This window comes from Cyclopterus lumpus, chromosome 14, assembly GCF_009769545.1.
Source record: "Cyclopterus lumpus isolate fCycLum1 chromosome 14, fCycLum1.pri, whole genome shotgun sequence".
Taxonomy (NCBI): Eukaryota; Metazoa; Chordata; class Actinopteri; order Perciformes; family Cyclopteridae; genus Cyclopterus; species Cyclopterus lumpus.
Genome location: NC_046979.1, coordinates 12348210 through 12367420, shown reverse-complemented (window position 1 = coordinate 12367420; position 19211 = coordinate 12348210). Strand labels below are relative to the sequence as shown.

The 19211-nt window shown below is 42.0% G+C and overlaps 1 protein-coding gene across 1 annotated transcript; it reads right to left on the bottom strand.

Annotated features, from left to right (window-relative positions):
- Positions 1 to 541: 541 nt before the first annotated feature.
- On the bottom strand, positions 542 to 883 carry LOC117743125 (serine-rich and transmembrane domain-containing protein 1). Its single transcript, XM_034550913.1, has one exon. The coding sequence runs from the start codon at positions 881 to 883 to the stop codon at positions 542 to 544; it is 342 nt and encodes a 113-aa protein (XP_034406804.1).
- Between the last annotated feature and the right edge of the window lie 18328 nt (positions 884 to 19211).

Here is a 19211-nt window from a genome sequence, read left to right as displayed (position 1 = left end):
GCATTCCTGTACACAGTAATGGTCTTTAATATTGTTATGTTATTCTGATTTGCAATGTAGTCTACATACATTATGAGACATGCTGTACACACCTGTAAGATATATCATTGTTCCACAGTAAATATGACAAGTGACAGTGCAAGAAATTCATTTTACAAAAATGAAGAAAGATAATAGCTCCTCATTATGCTTTTTGTCTGCTGAATGGAAACTGGTTCCTCAGGTTAATTTGTCTTCGTTGTTTTATAAGGCTCAGAAAGGTTCAGTCAGTCTCACTCCTCAAGACCTCTCCGTCGCATGTGAGCTTTATTCACCCTGTGCTTATGGAATTTGCATGGACACACCTGACTCACCGGACCATCGGGATTAGAAGATACATGCGTTGGGTGTAACGCCATGCTGTCCCCTTCCTTGGAGCTGACAAAGGGTTTTTTGTGTTGATATGTCGCATGTCACATGTCGCATGCGTTCCTGCTGTCAGCAGCAGGAAAGTACAAGGAACATACACGTGGACATCATTCAGTATGCCCATGTGTCTCCCTCAGGTGGATAATGAGGAGATGGTGGACCTATGAGATGAGATGCTACAGATCTCCATGTTGGTGAAGGAGCTCCCTCCCTCGCTGCTGCAGTCAGGGACAGATGAAGAGGAGGAGATGATGTTCTTCAGCCTATGGAGGGAGATGATGAGCAGCGTCAGCAGGAATACCAGCAGGCCGAGGAAGAGCCACACATAAACATAAATGTTGCCCTGACGTCCTGGTGACGGGGCGGCCGCGGAAGTGGAAGCAGAGGTTGGGGAGAAGCGGAGGAAGGTCCCATCGTCTAGTGGAGGGATTCCAGTGTCATTGTGGTCCACCGACGAGACGTCCATCCCTGACATCCTGGCTGATGTCCTGCATAGATTTGCATGAGATAAACAAAAAGATGAGTGAAATTTATTGCGAAGCAACAGAAAGATACTTCAACATTTATAATGTATATATGGCCTTTATAAGAAATTCTCTTTTGTTTGCTGAAGCTGCCATGGATTTATTTTCTCCCTCCAGGACACTTCAGCATGGCAGATGCTTGCTGACAAAAGAGCTTTCCCCCACATCCTCAGTTTTGGCTGAGATTAAGAGGAAGACTGAGAGCACTTCTATAATTCTGATTCAGAGCCAACAATTTTCTTCAGAATCCCCCAGATGGAAAACAAACTTCTCTCAAACAATAGTTGCTGCAATAATTATCTTTTCTTTTGCCCTCTTGGAGCCCCATTGCTCTAGATGGATTACCTCATCCATCTGCCGGTAAGTTGCACAATAAATATCTGAAAACACTTGTTTTTAGGGTTATGGAGATAATAAACTCTAACTTGGAAAGAGATGTGCATGTATTTCCAGCAATGAAACAAGCAAGGAGTATCAACATGTCATATTATGTTATAATGTGTGAAATATATATAAGACACCCATAAATACCCATATAAACATCCATCCATCCATCCATTTTCAATACCGCTTATCCTCATTAGGGTCGCGGGGCGCTGGAGCCTATCCCAGCTGACATAGGGCGAAGGCAGGGGACACCCTGGACAAGCCGCCAGTCCATCGAGGGCACATGTAGGGACATACAACCATTCACTCTCACATTCACACCTATGGGCAATTTAGAGATCAATTAACCTGCAGCATGTCTTTGGACTGTGGGAGGAAGCCGGAGAGCCCGGAGAGAACCCACGCTGCCACGGGGAGAACATGCAAACTCCACACAGAAGGACCGCTCCGACCGGGAATCGAACCCGCGGCCCTCTTGCTGTGAGGCGACAGTGCTAGCCACTACACCACCGTGCAGCCTCCATATAAACATATATAAACAGAATATGAAGGGTTGCTTGATTACTAAAAGTTAGTGTCAATGTGAAATGTGAGGATGATTTTCGATCAAATCACAAACAAAAATCTATGAACGCTGGTGTGTTGTGGTCTTCAAACATGACTGGGAGCTGTACTGACCGGGCTATAATAAGGAGTAACAGCAGGGGGAGTGCTTGTCTCATTGAAGGCCTGTCAAGCCACGTATATGTTCATAAACCAAGGCATTCTTATCTGATGAAATTAAACTCCCCATAATCAGCTTTCACAAAGACAGCTGATAGCCTACCCTCCTCCACTGCATATTAATACTGCTAATAATGTTCCACTGCAAATGACTTCAAGGCACCAAACTGACTAGAGGGTGTGATTGTGCTTTGCGGAGTAGAAACGCACATAGTCTTTGTGTTGGTGAGAGACAGGGGGGCTGTTATGTATTTGGGTTAGACCAGCATTGTGTCTTGATTTGGTCGGAGAAAGACTCTTCAAAGGGAGGAATGATTGCCCATGACCAGAATGAAAGCAGGTGCACTTTTTGGCTCAGAGTTGTGTGCGCTCATTGCTCCCCTATCCCCTCGTTCCCCTCGTTCCCCTTGATTTCATGGTTATGCATTTCGCCGTACGATATGTGTCCCTCGCCACATTATATTCAGGAGAGTATACCAGAACTGTATGATGTTACCGTGAGCCAATGAGATGCAATAACTTCATGTGTGGCACAGTTAATAGACCATTTTTCACGAGGAAGCTAGTTTGGTAAATACGGAAAGCCCCCTAATTCAAAATGTAAACATTTGGTAGTTTTACCGTTCTGTATTTATGTGTTTGTGCCTGTTCCAGAGCTTAGTTTACAAACGGTGTATTTTGCCCAGGTAGGTGAGCTACAATACGACAAAATACAGTATAAATATTTCTTTGGGTCGAAAATACTACCGCAACATTAAGGTTTACATGCGAGGCCGGGATGGATATGTGTAACGTTATGCGTTGGAAGCATCAGCCATGAGCAATGGTAACTTCTGGCCACTAACAACGTTCATAAATTCAACCCACTTTGAATACATACAAAAAACTATTTGTAGATCACATTAAAACATTATAGAATAACATCAAACTATAAAAGGGGGGTTGGTCAACATGAACTTATCTTTTACTGGACTTTAGCGACTCCAAATGGCCATTTGCTCCGAGTGTAGACACAAAGTGCGAAGCCTTTACAGAGAAGTATTGTGAGACATTTATTGCAGTTGAAGAGCAGGGCTTATTAATGGTGATGTGAGATAAAGATGTGACTTTGCCGACTATTGTCAGTAACAGGCTTTGCCAGCAGTTCATTTTGAGCCTGTGACACTTGTTGGCGCACAACGTTTCTTATTAATCTCTAATTGAGCAGCGTCGCCTTTGAAGCTGAAGCAAGCCACTCTGTCTCCAAACTCCTTCCTTCTGAACTTATTCACTCCCTTTTATTCTCTCCGTTTGTCTCTCTGGATGATACAGTTGACAGGAGCGCTCTTTAATTTAGGGCCCACTGCACCTTCAGGGAGATGCACAGCATAATAAGGAAGGAAGAGTCAGGCCGCTCTCTTTCTTCCACTGTGATTGCACGCTCTCTTGCCCCAACTCTGTTTTCTTTATCAAACACTCCCAGTGGTCTTCCCAGCGATATGAGAAACTGTCTCGCCACTTTTGTTGACTTGTAGTCTCTTTCTCTCCTGCAACTTTTCAGAGTTGAGTATTAATATTCACTGCACATACATTGCCATTCCCTCATTCTGCTACGATCTAGCTATTTATCAGTTTGTTGCCATCCTCAATCATCAGTTTCATATACATTTTTTTAACACCAAAATCTAATTCATATGTACAGAACATGTGATAGAGAGGTGCAGAAAACCTTTCAGAGGGGCTTGATTAGGTCACTCTTCCTTAATCATAAAATATTCCTGAAATAATTTACCAATATTTTCATTTGAATTGCTGATAACGGGAAATAAAGGTGCACTTGTAATTTTGTAACTCCAATTTCAACTTGTAATTTGCTAATTTTTCAGCTGAAAATGTGTCTCTCGTGAGTCATTTGGTAGAAACGTCCAGGAACACTGAGTCCCCGCCTGCTCGCTCAGTCTCCGTCTCTCTACTCTAATTTCTTCTAACTCTGCCATCATTTTTCTGTATAGGTTGCTGTCGTCAATGATATGTTGTTTGCAAAACTGTGATGAAGCTTGTTCATTGTCAGCTGAAGTGGCTGATAATTGGGCTTAATGATGCTTTTTGTATCCAGGCAACAAGGTATGTTGAGTTCTTTTTCTAGCTAATCTACTTTATCCCGCTGAGGCTGAAGAGGTCAGACATACGCATGCACACAAACACAAACACACACACGCCTACGTTAATTGCACAGCGATAGTTAATTTCCTTAGAAATAGCTACAAGTGTAATAATACAGAGAACACCAGGGACTAATTGGAAAAGTGATGCCTCCCTACTGAGAGAAAGTGTTGAAAGTGTCTTTTATGTAATTGAGATAGAAAGACATGTTGGAGCTGAGTTTATTCTTGTCTTCATATAGTCGGCAATCTCCTGCATTCTGTATTTCCTGCTGAGCAACACAGCCAACAGGTGGGCAACTTAGGCAGAAAATAGAGGCGCGCACTAGCAGACCGGAGGACGCTGGTTCAAATTGCTGCCCAGATGGCATCAAAATCTGGCAAATTGACAGCTGGCAACTGGAAGGTTGTCAGACTCACAATCAGATGCAAGCTCCTGCCATTGTGTCCTCGGGCCTCTCCAGCTTATGTGTGTTTGGGATGTTTGGATGGGTTAGAAGATTCATAGTGTTCTATTTGATTTGATTGTAATTTAGGCTAAGATTGATGCTGGGAAATAAGAAACTGTGAAGCAGCATTTCTAAGTGGGTTGCTATGATTTGAGTTGGTAGGGAGCAGATTGATTTACCCTACAATTAAAAGATCTATTTCATCTATCTATCTATCATCTATCTATCACCTCCATAACATGTATTTTCATTGGATGAATTTAAAATAAAACCTAATTAAGTGAGACCTCTCCTCTGATTTTGCTTTAAACGTGGTTATAGAACGTTAGGTTCTATAACCACAACTAAAGAAGCTACGATATCTGCAGCATCCCCTCCGAGGGATCCGGCATCGTCCGAGTCAGACCACATGGAGGAGTTTGAGTCGGAGCCCGCCGTGAGTCCCCTCCAGCCTCTGGGGGCCGGCCGCATACCATGATGATGATGACACGCTTGACATCGGTTTGGAAATGCATGGCACGTCAGAGGATGAAGCTCTGGAGCATTCAGTTTATATTTTCTAGGACAGGAAAACTCGCTCAGTTTCAGTTGGGATGCAAACTGCGGTTTTTGCAGCTAGTCGGCGGGATGGCATCCATGATTGCTGGGGTGCTGTGGCATGCACACCTGTTGAGAAGTCAAATATAATGGCTATACTTCTGCCCTCAAGTGGTGGCATCCATCCAGAGAGCGAGGGCATTATCCTTTAAAGCCTGGATTGTAACATACGACCATTTCAGTGCTTTATTGTGGATGTATGGATATTCATTCAGGAGCTGCAGGAAGCTAGACTCTCCTTTACCAGGATTAAGGTCTATTTGGTTATATTTGCTATGCTATCGCCCATTTGGGCTTTGACGGGGTGACACCAGGCGCTCTCTCTCTCTCGCCATGCGTTCTTAAAAGGGACTAAATCCAGCATCACCTTTGGGATTCGGCCTTGGTGCTTGAGGCTCTTTGTGGTTCCTATTTGAGCCCATTGAACGGCGTCCCTCTGGAACGCCGTTCACTTCAGACGGCTCCAAGGTAGCATCCAAAAGCGTCGTATTGGCTTGAAACTATCCCTGCAGCCTATAACTCTATGCCCCCCCGCCCACACACACACACACACCTTAGGTTGAGGTTGCGTTGCCTGTGTCTTGTGCCTGCATAGACCAGTTGTTTGTCTGCTCTGCTGATCAGCGAAGGGCAAAGCCCTGTCCGAATAGCAGCGTTCTCCCTGGTTTACAACAAAAAGGGTCTTTTATATCCTCAAGGTGCATTAAACCAAGGGCATGGCAATATAATGAGTTTCTTTTGAAGGGTTTTTTGTATTATCCGTGCTACAACAGTTGGTCATCATCACACACTTTTGTTTGATTTTACAGTTTGGATGTGACAGCCTCTTTGGGGGCTCATTCTGTCCTTTTGATTGGGCCGATGACGCACTAGAGTGCTGGAGGTTTGACTCTCTGTGGGCGTGAATATATGTCGCCCCCCCCCCCCCCCCCCCCCCCCCCCCCCCCCCCCCTCATTTGCTTTGAAAATCAATGCTAAATGTCTGAATAAACATTACAGCACTCATTTCTTCATCACTTCAGCAAAGGTGAGAAGTTAAACCTCTGGACATATGAAAAAATTAGAAGTTATTCATTTAATGATTTCATTTTTTCCTTTGATTGTGATGGTTTCATAGAGATTGTTCTGCAATCATGCTTCGCTTGCTACTCATCCAGCTGGATACAGGCAGCTGATCCTCTGTCTCTTTGCTGTTTCACTTCACATCCCAAAGACCAGCGTGACTTCGGTCAGCTAAGCCTCCCTATATCTCCTTTCTGAGACAAGAGAATAAAAAATTAGCGCTCGAAAATTGACTTGATTTCATTTTGTTTGTGTTTTTATCTTTCTCCCACAGAGCTGTACTCCTACTTGAGTCTCTGTAACATAAGCCTGGCTTCACTTGCCTAACCCTAATGTTTTGAAGCCCTAGGGTCTTATCTAACAGCTCAAACAAACAACATCAGCTTGATACCGCGTGACTTTTCCTAATTTTATGAGGATTGCTTCTAAACATGAACATTCGTCAAAAGTTAATTTGGGGCAAAAGGAAGGGTTACAACTTTAAATGTTATAGAAAACCCTTCAGGTCAGATCAAAACAAGCCGATTTATGCCATTATGTATTTTACACATACAGCAGTGTGGACCACCGACACTTTAAATTGAGCTCGCCACAGTTTTTAAAGTTTAACAGACACCACGCACAGCTGCGACATTTTTCAATTCAATTCAGTTTATTTTGTATAGACCAATATCACAAATTACAAATTTGCCTCAGAGCGCTTTACAATCTGTACACATACGGCATCCCTGTACCAGGACCTCACATCGAATCAGGAAAAACTCCCCAAAAATAACCTTTCACAGGTTGGACAGAAGCAATAGATGTCATGTGTACAGAATGAACAGCATTACAGAGTTACATAAACACATTACATGAATATGACAATGTATGAATGGACCTCCAATCCATTAAACAGAAGGATGTAGAGAGGAGGGGGGGGCGGGGCGATCAGCAGGGCCAACGCGGGAAGCCGGTTCACCAGGCATCAGACACCTCCAGGTCCAATGGACCGTATGAGATGTGAAGTCACAACGACTCCGGGGAGGAAGCAGAGTTAACATGTCACATGCTCTTCTTGCTGTCATTCTGCCTCTCACAGACGATAAGAGTCCTGCTTAGTCTGAAGTTCACTCATGAGTGATCGTCATACACTTCCCTCTGAGCTGATATGGCCTTTTCTCCATTGGACTGCTGGTCCAGAATAATGGAAGCTGCTGGTAGCTGCTTCTCTAAGAGGCAAGGAGCAAAAGTCTGACTGATCTTAAAAAGTCACTGCCGTTCACTGAACGTCACAAGAGCCCTCTCATTCTTTGACTTTTGACTTTGAGACCTATACGTCAGGGCCATGTGGAGTTCACCCATTTTGAGACTTTCAGCCTCCTCTTGCTCCCGTTTCCTCCCGAGCCTGCGGAGGTCATCAAGTGCTCCTACAGCTCTTCCATTTCACTGCCGGCAGTGACGTTCTTTTTTCAGATATACTTCAGTTCCTCTTTTGTAAAGCCTTGGATATTTCTACTGCACACTCTTCAAACCCGGGCTGCTTTGAGCAAATTTCTCTTCATGAGTTCCGCAGCTTTCTTGTCGCTCCGCTCCGCCTTTGGTTGTTCGGTCTTGACTTGAGCGTATGTTTTGTCTACCACCAGTCTGTATCTCCCACAGCTCCCTTTTGTCCTCATCAATCTCCTTCCTGAGCTGCACAGTGTCTGCAAGTCCCAGCCCAAACAATCTCATCCACTGCCAGTGGAGTATGTTCAGCAAAACTCCTCCTGAGACTTTGTGCCGTGAAGCTTCCTCTGCTCCACTTTCTCAATCTGTTCCCCACCTTCCTTCATTTCTTTTCATCATCTCCTTATAATCTTCCTCACTGTCAGCGTTTAGTGAGGGCATGTTTGATACAATTCGTCTTGTCTGATGAATTATGACCACATGACTATCCTGTGCTCTTGTATATTTCTTTTCGCCATTTTATCTTCTCAGGTGTTAGATAGAAGTGTGAGAAAAATTATCAACACATTTAATAATATGACAATAACATCATAAAACATGGCAATTGTTGTTTGTTTTCAGAGATTTCATTTTTATGATTAAGCATTTGGTAGAGTTAAAACAAATGTAATCCATCCACATTTTAATTGTTTTTTCTGAAGATTCATGTAAGTCTGGTTTTCTCGTTTTATTTTTAAAATGTATCATTTTTGCACAAGGCTTCTTCATATTCATAATAGCGTCCCCATCCAGGGCCAACGGGGCCTTGGACTATTGTTTTTATAAGCTTGACATCTCTTTCGGCTACAGGAAACAGGAAATGGCCATTACTGGAAACGTTACAGTCTATGCATGCAGCACATGCAAATATTTACCAAATCCTTAACCCCCAAGATATACACAGTATGTCGTCTGATAGCCCTTCACTTCATGAATTATGGACAAGACCCATGTGTGGCAAAATGTCACGACATTTGAGCCATATTCTTTTGTGTGTGTGTGCGCGTGTGTGTGCATGTGTATGCGTACGTGTGCGTGCATACTTTCTCATACTGTATTCATCTGAACAGACAAAAACAAGCTGAACCATAAGCAGAAATGTCATATTGATTCACATACATGCAGGTATGTGAAAATATGAAAGATATACACACATCATTTATGCACAAACACACACACACACACACACACACACACTGTTCCATCTCAAACAACAGATTGCCAGGAGATAAAAGCAGCCTGAATTTTAAACAGTTATATATTTCATATTCTGAGCCAGATCAGCTGAAAACAGACCCGAGGCTCAACCACTTGAATTCCAAATCGCCTCTGCAGCCCCAAATACCACAGATAACCCACTTAGGGGTCAGAGATATGCAGGAATGATGAAAGTATGAAGAACGTTTTTTAATATGCGTCAGTAGCTCTCAACCATTTTCCCACCAGAAACAATCTGTTTCTCTTCAGTTTGGAATGTTTCAGTATTTTACTTTCAAATTTAAGGGACTGCGAGCAAGTTTAAACACAAAGTAACGTGTGCCAATAAACAACAGACAAGACTGTCAATTTGGGAAAGCAGGTGGAATTTGAATGAGTCCTCAAAACAATAAAGCAGGGCCTAATGTTTTTATTCATTGCTTGTATATTTGAATGATAGAATCTAACAGCGCACCTGAGTGCACTCGAAAGCTCCAGCAGGGGTCAATCCCCACTGTTCAGCTGTTACCGGATTCTCTCAGATATTCAGGGCATACAAAAAACACCTTTGTTGCAATGAGGTCGTAAAGGTGGTGCAAAGGTTTTTTTTTATAATCGACAGAAAGATAACATGAGTTGAAACCAGAGAAACGGTGATCATTCTGAATAGGAAGTATTGGAAGCTATTTTGGTCAGTGGCCACTGTGTATAATGAGCTCTTTTGCTTTGATGTCTTAGTGTGTGTGTGTGTGTGTGTGTGTGTGCGCTCGTGTGTGTTTGTGTGTGCATGTGTGCCTTCTATTCATCCCTGTGGTGAAGTGTATTTTTACACCTTGTTCTCATCATGTATGTTAATAACTCCTGATAGTTCTTTCTGCATATGATATTGTGTGTCTGTGTGTATTATGATGGACAGGGTGGATCATACTTCATTTTAAACAGAACCAACTCTGCTCTTGTTCTCATTGCACAGAAAGTACACTTTTTTTTAATGTCCGGCTCTTTTTTTCCTGAATCTGTGGGTGAAATTGCTTCACTCAGTATTCACTCCTTGCCTCTTTTTCTCAACTGTCACATACGAAGACCGCTTATTTACCAAGTTGGTGAATGAACGTATACATGAATTCATCCGCCCTACAGTTGTCCTTTCCTACAAGTCTCATGGAACATTCATTTATTTTTCTTGCTTCATTCGACTATTTCATCTCCACATTTTGTCTTCTTTCTCCATCGTTCTCCCTCTCTGTCTGAAACCGTGTTTCTTCTCTCACGACTTCTCTGCAGGCAGGGACAACGCACTGAATAAAGTTGCTGGCAACTGAAGAGAGGCAGATAGGTTTGAGGTGAATAACGTCTCTTTGTATTCAGCAGGAATCCCCTCTTACAGAACAGATTAACTCCGTTCCCCTTCTGTCTCCCTCTCAATTGGAAACATTTCATGAAAAGCAGCCTGAAGCATCAGCAGCATAGATGAAATTGTTGAAAAAAGCGAAAGTTACAGACCTTATTTCTATGTGAGGCAGGTGTTTCTTGTAGGCGTTCACGTCGTGCAGAAATCCATCCCGTAGTGTTTCTTGTTTCCAGCCAAGCAAACCAGTTCTGTTGCCCCTGGGATCTTCCCTATGAGTCTGTCTGCTCGCTTCTTCTCTCTCTCTCTGTCATTCAGTGTTACACACAGGCACTACAGAGTAGACACTGTCCGATGTGGATCTTCTCTATGAATGGGCTCACATTCAAAAGGGAACAGACACACACAAGGTCTGTAACTGAGAGGCTGTAACTAATGAATCATGTTTTTTATACTTGAGAATTGGTGAGAGAGAGAGTGGTGCTCACTCTAATCACTCTCTCTCTCTCTCTTGTGACTCCCTCCCTCTGCCCTCCCACTTTTCTCTGCTGCTCATCACCTTTCAATAATGATCACATTAACAGTCAAATCCTGTTTTTTTGTGCTCTCATTTTCCCTGAGCAAATATTCCTCACATTTAACAAGCTGTTCAATAGTTAGTTAACATGTGAGGACAAACAGCGAGATCAATAGCCCTACACCTAGATACACGGTTTGATAATTGACCAATAAATCAACATTGGCCATTACATGCACACCATTACATCAACCCTTTCTTTCGCTTCTCTGAAGTTTGTGTGAAGGACACAGCCTTGCTCTCTGCTCTCTGCTCTCAGCAAACTGCGTCAGTAGACAGTATCCAGCAGCGAGCAATAACCGGCTGCCGTCGTGCTGACAGACTGAACTGCTCAGTCAGATGAGACCCCGGATCAGCAGATGAAGGAGAAAAGGCGGCCATAGAAAAAAGAAACACCCCTTTATTTCTCTTTGCAGCTCTTCTTGCCTTTTCGTCATCTTAAAGCTTGTTTTTTTTTCCATTTCCCCCACAGCAGCTAAGCACATCTATTCTGGTAAAGTGCACAGATCTTTTAATACAAATTGAAAATGAGCATATGGACATGTTATGCAGAAACTAATTACATATAAAATAAGATCATCTTTTTCCAAAATGCTCTCCATATGTTTTCATCAATCAACAAAACAGAGATGATTCTATTCCCAGAAATTATACAACCCAAGATTAGGGTCTCCTCATTAATAGGTCAGTTCACCCAAATGTAAACTATTATATGTTCTCAGTCACCTCTTGAGGTATCTAAAGCAGATAGGTTGGGATTTATTTGGACATATTTGGACTTATTTGGACAATGTGTCAATACCCAATACAATATAGAGGTGGAGCTTGTTTGTTGTGCTGATGATTCTAAGTGGAGCTTGTTTGTTGTGCTGATGATTCTAAGTGGAGCTTGTACTGTGAGGCTGTACTGACTGTAGGCACAGTGGTGCTTTCAGCTCAATGCTAACATCATGCTAACAAGTTCACCATCTATGTGTTAATTAGTGGTAAACAGCACAAAGTATGGTTGAGGCTGATCTAATTAGTCTCGCATGAATTTCGTCACAGAGCAAAGTACAGAACTGGGGATCACCAAAGCTAATATAATACATACATATATATATATATATATATATATATATATATATATATATATATATATATATATATATATATATATATAGTCTGGGGACAATACATGTTTTTTCAAAAACCTGTGTTCCTCCATCAAGTGGAACATTAAAAAATCACCTGCTGTTGTCAGAAGAAAGGTCAGAGGATCACCAAAGTCAGTAGAATTTAATATTAGTCGCAAATTACATCCATCCAATAATTGACATTTAATTCTAAAAAACAATGGACAACCTGCTGATGGTGCCAGTCGTAAAGTTAGAGTCACCCAAGTCATTGAATTCATCCTCTGTGGGACCATTTATGTCTGTACATCCCATAATTGTCGAGCTATTTCAACAAGCTAGTCGGCAGACAAGCATTGCCATCCCCAAAGTTGCACGCAGAAGCAGTGTTAACACTACTTTGGAGAATCCACAGATCTAGCTGTGAACAAAGTCTCTTTTTTTATTAAAGAAATCAGTTCAAGTGGAGGAAAGTTGTTTTTGTAATTTGTGCGAAGAGTTTGTGACTCATTTTGGAATGAAACGCTTCAAATGCAGCTCAGTCTCCTCTGTTCTAAAATAGATGTTGCGCATGACCCTGAATCTCACGTATGAGCTTGTTAGCACCTTGATGGTATTCATGAAGGTGTTAAACCTCGTGGCAGACAACACCTGTACCTGCTCTTTGAAGGGGAAACGGTGCCTCCTCCTCCACAGATGCTCTGTCCTCCGCCATCTGCCCGCTGACACAGACACAGCGGGGAATAGCTGCACTGGAGAACAGAGAGGAGAGATGAGAGGACGCTGACTTTATTTCACACTCAGATCCAGCTTTTACTAACATCACATGGCTGATATTTATGTGGACTTCACACAAACATTTGACAGGTCTGGGATTCATATGATGAGCATATTTCCTTAATCTGAACCACCCAAATGAAAATAAATAAATGTTGAGGAATATTTTTAATGAGATGCTCAAGGCAGTTTTGCGTGTGTTGACAGTGTTCAGGGAGAAACCAAGGACAGAGGAAAGGAACATTACTTAATTATTCAAATAATTATTTCCCCTGACCTCCAGTCTGCTAATCACACTCTGCAGGACCGTTTCTAAATCTATCACAGGGAATCGTTACACTCACACAAGTCTCGGTTTTCTTAAAGAGGGGATATGTTTGGTATAGCTAATTATGCCTCGGTGACAACATGTTCTTGTTTCTGTGCACGTGCGTGCGTGTGAGTGTGTGTGTGTGTGTGTGTGTGTGTGTGTGTGTGTGTGAGACAGCGAAAGAGAAAGAGAGGACTGAAGGATGGAGATAAGAGGTTTGGCCTCAGCTGGTTTTTGTAACTAATCCCAGAAGGCGTGGCCGCCAATTCCGTGTCATTCCCTGATATCCCAGCATGCTCCGACTCCATGCCATCCTAACACTGCCCTTGTGAGGACACTAGTCTCTGCACTGCATGTTAATGAGGGGGAGACAGCAACGAAGGGGGTGAAATTGCATTTGGGCTATTTGGGCTAAACTGTGTGTGTGTGTGTGTGTGTGTGCGTGTTGGTTCATTCTGCTAAACTCGGGGGAACAACTTTAAACCTCTAGATAACAAGGTGTCATGATAAGATGCACATTTGTTAGAGGTTCTGGGTATTGTAGATGCACTGCCAGACATGCTTTACATATCTCTGGTAATCTGTAGCAGTGTGCACAGCTCCTTACTCAGAGAGAAGCTCACAGAAGAAAAATCCAAGACGTTGATGAACGCAGGAAAGCTAACTGTGTCACTTGTCTTCTCCTTATTTCATGAGACAGTATCGTTCCATCACTAATCTGTGAGAAATAGTTAGAACCCAATGTATATTATGCCTCCGTCTCCAAGATGTTGCGCAGAATTATTTGTGATGTTCAGTTTGTTTTTCAAAGATGTTGCAGATCAATAACTATGCACAGACTACACTCCAGCTTTTGGTCTCATGGCAATGTCATGCCAATCAAAATGATTTTTCACAGATCTGACGGCATGGTGCAGAGAAAACATACTGAGGCATAACAGTGACACACACACACACACACACACACACACACACACACATATAGACACAAAGGACAGTAGCCTGACAGGCGTGTACTTGCCTGGAATAACAATGAGACAGATGGAAATAGGATATTGGCACTGGGGGGCATAAACGACAACAAACATGTACAAGAACACACGTCAGAGCAAGACCCCTAAAAGCGGACCAAAATCAGAGCTCTATACTAAAACCTTTACCACTAAATTTTTCCTGATACCTCTGAAGGGTATACACTCTAAATTTATGAAAGAAGAGAAGAAAGAAAAAAATGTCCTCAAAGTCAGATTCATTTGAATATATGAATAATTTAGTGCACCAAAAGATTTCGGGCCCTTAAATTGCAAATAAAAAAAATCCCGTATTCTTCAGACATTCATAATTCATAGCATCGCTCAAGCATGGAGAGAGAGGGAGATATTCGATGCACAAGTTAGCCATCAGAGGTAGAGGATACAAGGACAAAAGTAATTAAATATGCACAAGGACAATGTTTTGTAGACATTGTCCTTGTGCATAATTAATTAGTGAGTCCCTTTATGAATTTTACATTTCAGTCAATCTGTGAATATTTATTTATCTCCCTCTCTCTGTTTTCCTAGGATTCACTGTGAATAGTTAATGAATCAAAAGCAGACCCCAAAACTAAACAATTCACTGTCATCACGTCGACAGATGGTGAATTTATAAAGGCTGATATGAAAACAATAGTTCGGAGCGGGGATAAGCCGATAGCCAAAAGCCGATCAATCATGCGCTGATAGTGTTGCAACATATTGGCGAGCAAAATAAACTGAAAACGTGTCACATATGACATCGAATATCACCTGTCGGCTGGCTGTAAAATCAGTTGTTGAGGAGAGTGCAAAGTTTTAGCCCACATGTCCTGTCCTGTCCGAACCCCGTGGCCAGGATAATGCACTGAAGGTTTTTAAATGGAGTGGAAAAATAAAATCTCAAACGATCTAAATAGTACAAATCTAAAACCTAATTTAAAGTCTGTGGTGCCTTTCTCTCGGTCTCGCAATACAAGTGTTATTTAATGGCGTCTTGAACAGATGTTTAGATTATATTCAGGAGCTAATCACGCGCACACAGATATTTCCACTAAAAGTGGCCTTCATTATGTGTATGGAGCCTCTCAGCTAAACGGGGATGATCATCCCCGTGACTGTTGGCCACGACGGGAGCTCATTTTCACAGCTATGATGTCCTATCGGCGGGTCAACCCTGGAATCATTTTAGTTATTACAACATGCTGTGTGATATTGCATAATGTGTTACCTTCTGGCTATAGATTGGCTCATCTGTGATGTTGAGCAGCATAATTATTCCATAAGACAACGAGAGCTCTGTCTTGACATAACACCCCCCCCCCCCCCCCCCCCCCCCCCCCCCCCCCCCCCCCCCCCCCCCCCCCCCCCCCCCCCCCCCCCCCCCCCCCGCTGCCCCTCCACAGCTCATTTTCTTGTCACGCCCACGGCTCATTACAGTGATGGGCCTCTTAATGGAGGAGATTGGCTCCACATTTTCACATCATATCCCTCAACAAAAGATCCTTTGATTCGCACGAGGATCATTAAATAAAGCATTATGATAGCACAGACAGTGTCACTTCCAGACAGCAGACAAAGAGGACAGATTCACTCAAAGGTAATTGGTTGATTAGTTTGAACTTGTGATCACTGCTTGATGTCGGCTGTTGATGTTTGCCAAGAGATTTTAAACTTTTTTCCTTTGCATATACAATTATGTTGCAGTTTTTACATCACTGATGCCCCTGCAGCTTGACACAGATAATATAACCTCCTTGGAGTTCCGTTAGTTGTCTCATGTTGCTTTGAAAATGTGGATATCAAAGTGCTGATTGCCAACAAGCCACTAAATGCTGCTAATTGGCCTTCAACCCAACATGACCCATCTCGGTAACAGTGTTCAGTTTGAGACGTGTTCCATGGGGCGTATGCATTTTTGTGTACATGCACAGATTGAGAAGGAGAGCAGAGTACAGCGATGTCAACCAATCAACGTACAATCATCTCCCCATGTGAACAGACAGTAGTTATAGTTTATTTGGCATGAGCTGAAGTTGCAATCAGCCAATTATCTAGATTCTGATGATGTTGTGTTTTCTCCAAACCATTTACTAACGTGACTGGATATTACTCACACTCTCTTTGAGTAGTCATGTCAGCATAGGATTGTCGGTATGATGACAGATACTAATATGAGAAAAAGAATAACTAATGGACATTGACTGTGATTCTTATTGCATGGAATGATGATCAGTTGATCAGCTTCTATTCCTGCAAAAGGTTATGGGAACATGCCTGTTGAACATGGATACACCTCAGCAGATTAGGTTGCGTATTCATCTCTTTATCCTGCAGGTTAGAAGCCCGTTTCATGTTCTCTAACTAATCTTTCTGTGCTCGGGGTGAGAGACAATCTCGGCTGTGAGCCCTCCCAGCAGGGCTAACACCACCGGATGAGGGTGCTGCTGAGAGATGAGACGTGTCCATCCCCAGCTGGGACGCTTTTTCCTGGATGGCACAGTATTTTGGAGGTGATGCTCAAACCCCCCAAACCCATCTGTTCCGAGCCTGCCACCAGCAATACATCACGTTAATGAAATGGCAGCAGCCCAATGCTATCTGTCATCAGCAATCTGCATCTGCTCAGGGACTGAGCGGAAATGAGATAAAGACAGAGGAAGGCAGAGAGACTTTGTGTCCCCCGAGCAGGTGCCATGTTTGTGTTTGTGTGTGAAAGTGTGAATGCATGTGTGTGCGTTTGCTCAGTTCCTCCTTTTAGCACAGTGGGACTAGATATCGATTAATTTTTTTGAGAGGAGAAAATAGCCACAGCAGGCCACCTTATCTTTCATCTCCACTGGACCAGATAGGTGAGGCTGTTTCATCGGTTCTGTGTTAGAACAAAGTTCCACTGCATCTTATCTGTCAGGGAGAAAATTACTCGCTGTACCTTGTCTTGGCACTCGGGAAAGTGGTATTGATATCTGTTTCAGCTCCACAAACTGAAATTGAACCTACACCATACACTACACATGATTGTGAAAATGTGCTGTAAACTCCTGACGAACAGCAGCTGCTTTATGATCTCCTGTGCCGATAGCGGTTTATAATCTTGTAAATATAATCTTGTTGTTGTTGAGTTTTGATGCTTGCCCTGTACAAACCAGAATTGATAACAGGTAATACTGTCTTTGGTGGTACAACAATTATTTTTGAATTATTTCTTTGAGCTTTTCTTTTTTCTGTTGCACAGTTTATGGTCTTTAACACTTCTGCATTTACATCTAATTTTGTACAGAATCATAAGAAAGCGTAATGCACTCACTTGAGGCATAAAATATTTCCCCTGTTTTCCGAATTAACATGATGATTATCTTAGTATTTTTTGAGAAAGGTTTCCATGAAAAATAAATCTGCTCTATTTTTCTGAATTAATGAGAGATCGATTTCTTGGAAGCAAACGTGTCCCACCTGTTTAGTTTATTCCAGCACTGAGAAACCTGTGAAGAATGACGGGAGCAGTAGCCTGATTGTCTCTGGAGTCACAGCGTAGCCTGAATGCCTTTCAGATGCCGCATCTTTTATCTGTGAAGCATCTCGGTTCAACTAATCCTGGAGAGAGAACTTTTTCTCAGATTTACTGAGATAATAATCTTTTTAACTCACATGGCAAATCTTTTTTTTCACAAGTGAGTGCATTATGCTTCCGAAGAACAATACATAACATACCTATTATTATACTGTTGATGGGATTATCATTATCATGAATTATATTTTGTTAAATTGTAATTAAATTGTTCTCTGACATAATAACTGAAACATATGCATGTTTTTATATGCTTTTGTGGTCTGGAAGTGTTTTAATTTGGCAAAGATGTTGGCGCCTCTCATATAGCAAAGTTGTATTTCTGTTAGCTAGCACTTTCTGTAGGATTTATGCTTGATAGCACACTCATAAGGGATAAAATGTGCTGTTTGACCAGGATAGATTTCCTCAATGATGGTTTGCAACACTCATTCGACATATCTGGGCAAGGATTAAGACGCAAATGAAATACCACTGACATATAAATAAAGTAAAAAATAAATGCTTACATTTGATTATGGGTGAACCACAATGTTATGGTCAAATGAGGAGGGCAGAAATGTGTGCAATGATAAATGTACACACACACACACACACACACACACACACACAACAGTACACACACATGTAAGGAGCCTTCCATCAAATACAGCTGTCAGGAGTGAAGGTTGGCTGAAGATTCAAGAAGCAGCCTTGTGACCAAAAGATTGCAAATTGGAATCCTTAATCCCCCGTTGCTCCACTGGAGCTGCTCAGCGGCGGCATGAAAACACGGCGGTTAGACTCCTGGGTCCTTCCATACTTGACTCTATAGCTTACTGCCTGTAGTTCTTGCTGTGACTAAGATGTGATAATTATAATCATCGACAACAACAACAATAATTCCAGGCAACTCTAAACATCCACTTGGTTTGCAGGCAAATAAAGATATACATAGAGTTCAATATTGAGTGATTTCTAATCAGATGAATAGCTCACAATCCGTCCATGAGGAGTTTAAGTGATCAAAGGTTCTGTGGTAATTTGTCAAATTAGATTTAGCACGGTCACAATGTCATATAATCAGTTATATATATGTATCTGAACTTATTCCTGTTATTTGACTTATTGGGGTAGTTGCTTTGTGATAGGACTCTGCATCTATATGGTTAGAATATCTGACAAGCCTTAACATAGATATTTGAAATAAAGACATGTCAAAAATCAGCTTGATTCACTGCAAATGAAAAGCATCAGACCATTGTTACTGAAGAGAAAACCTGCCATCTGATGGACAATGTCGAACATGCAGGTTACTCTTCACTCAGACAAAACATGAAGCTTTCTATAGACTTGTTGGCCAATATGTATTTGTATTGTCTTCTTTATATTTAACAGTATTTTATTTAAAAATGCAATTTAACTGGGTCAATTGTGTTTCCCCATGGACTATTAACAGAGGATATGTGAGAGCAGAATCAGAATCTCTACTCCGCTCCAGTGTTAATACTTTCAATATCACTCGATATATCTATTATCTATTGTAAATGTCCGTGTGTTATCTGCTGT

Coding starts and splice junctions, on each gene's coding strand:
- LOC117743125 (XM_034550913.1), bottom strand. CDS start 883: ATGTCAGGGATGGACGTCTCGTCGGTGGACCACAATGACACTGGAATC.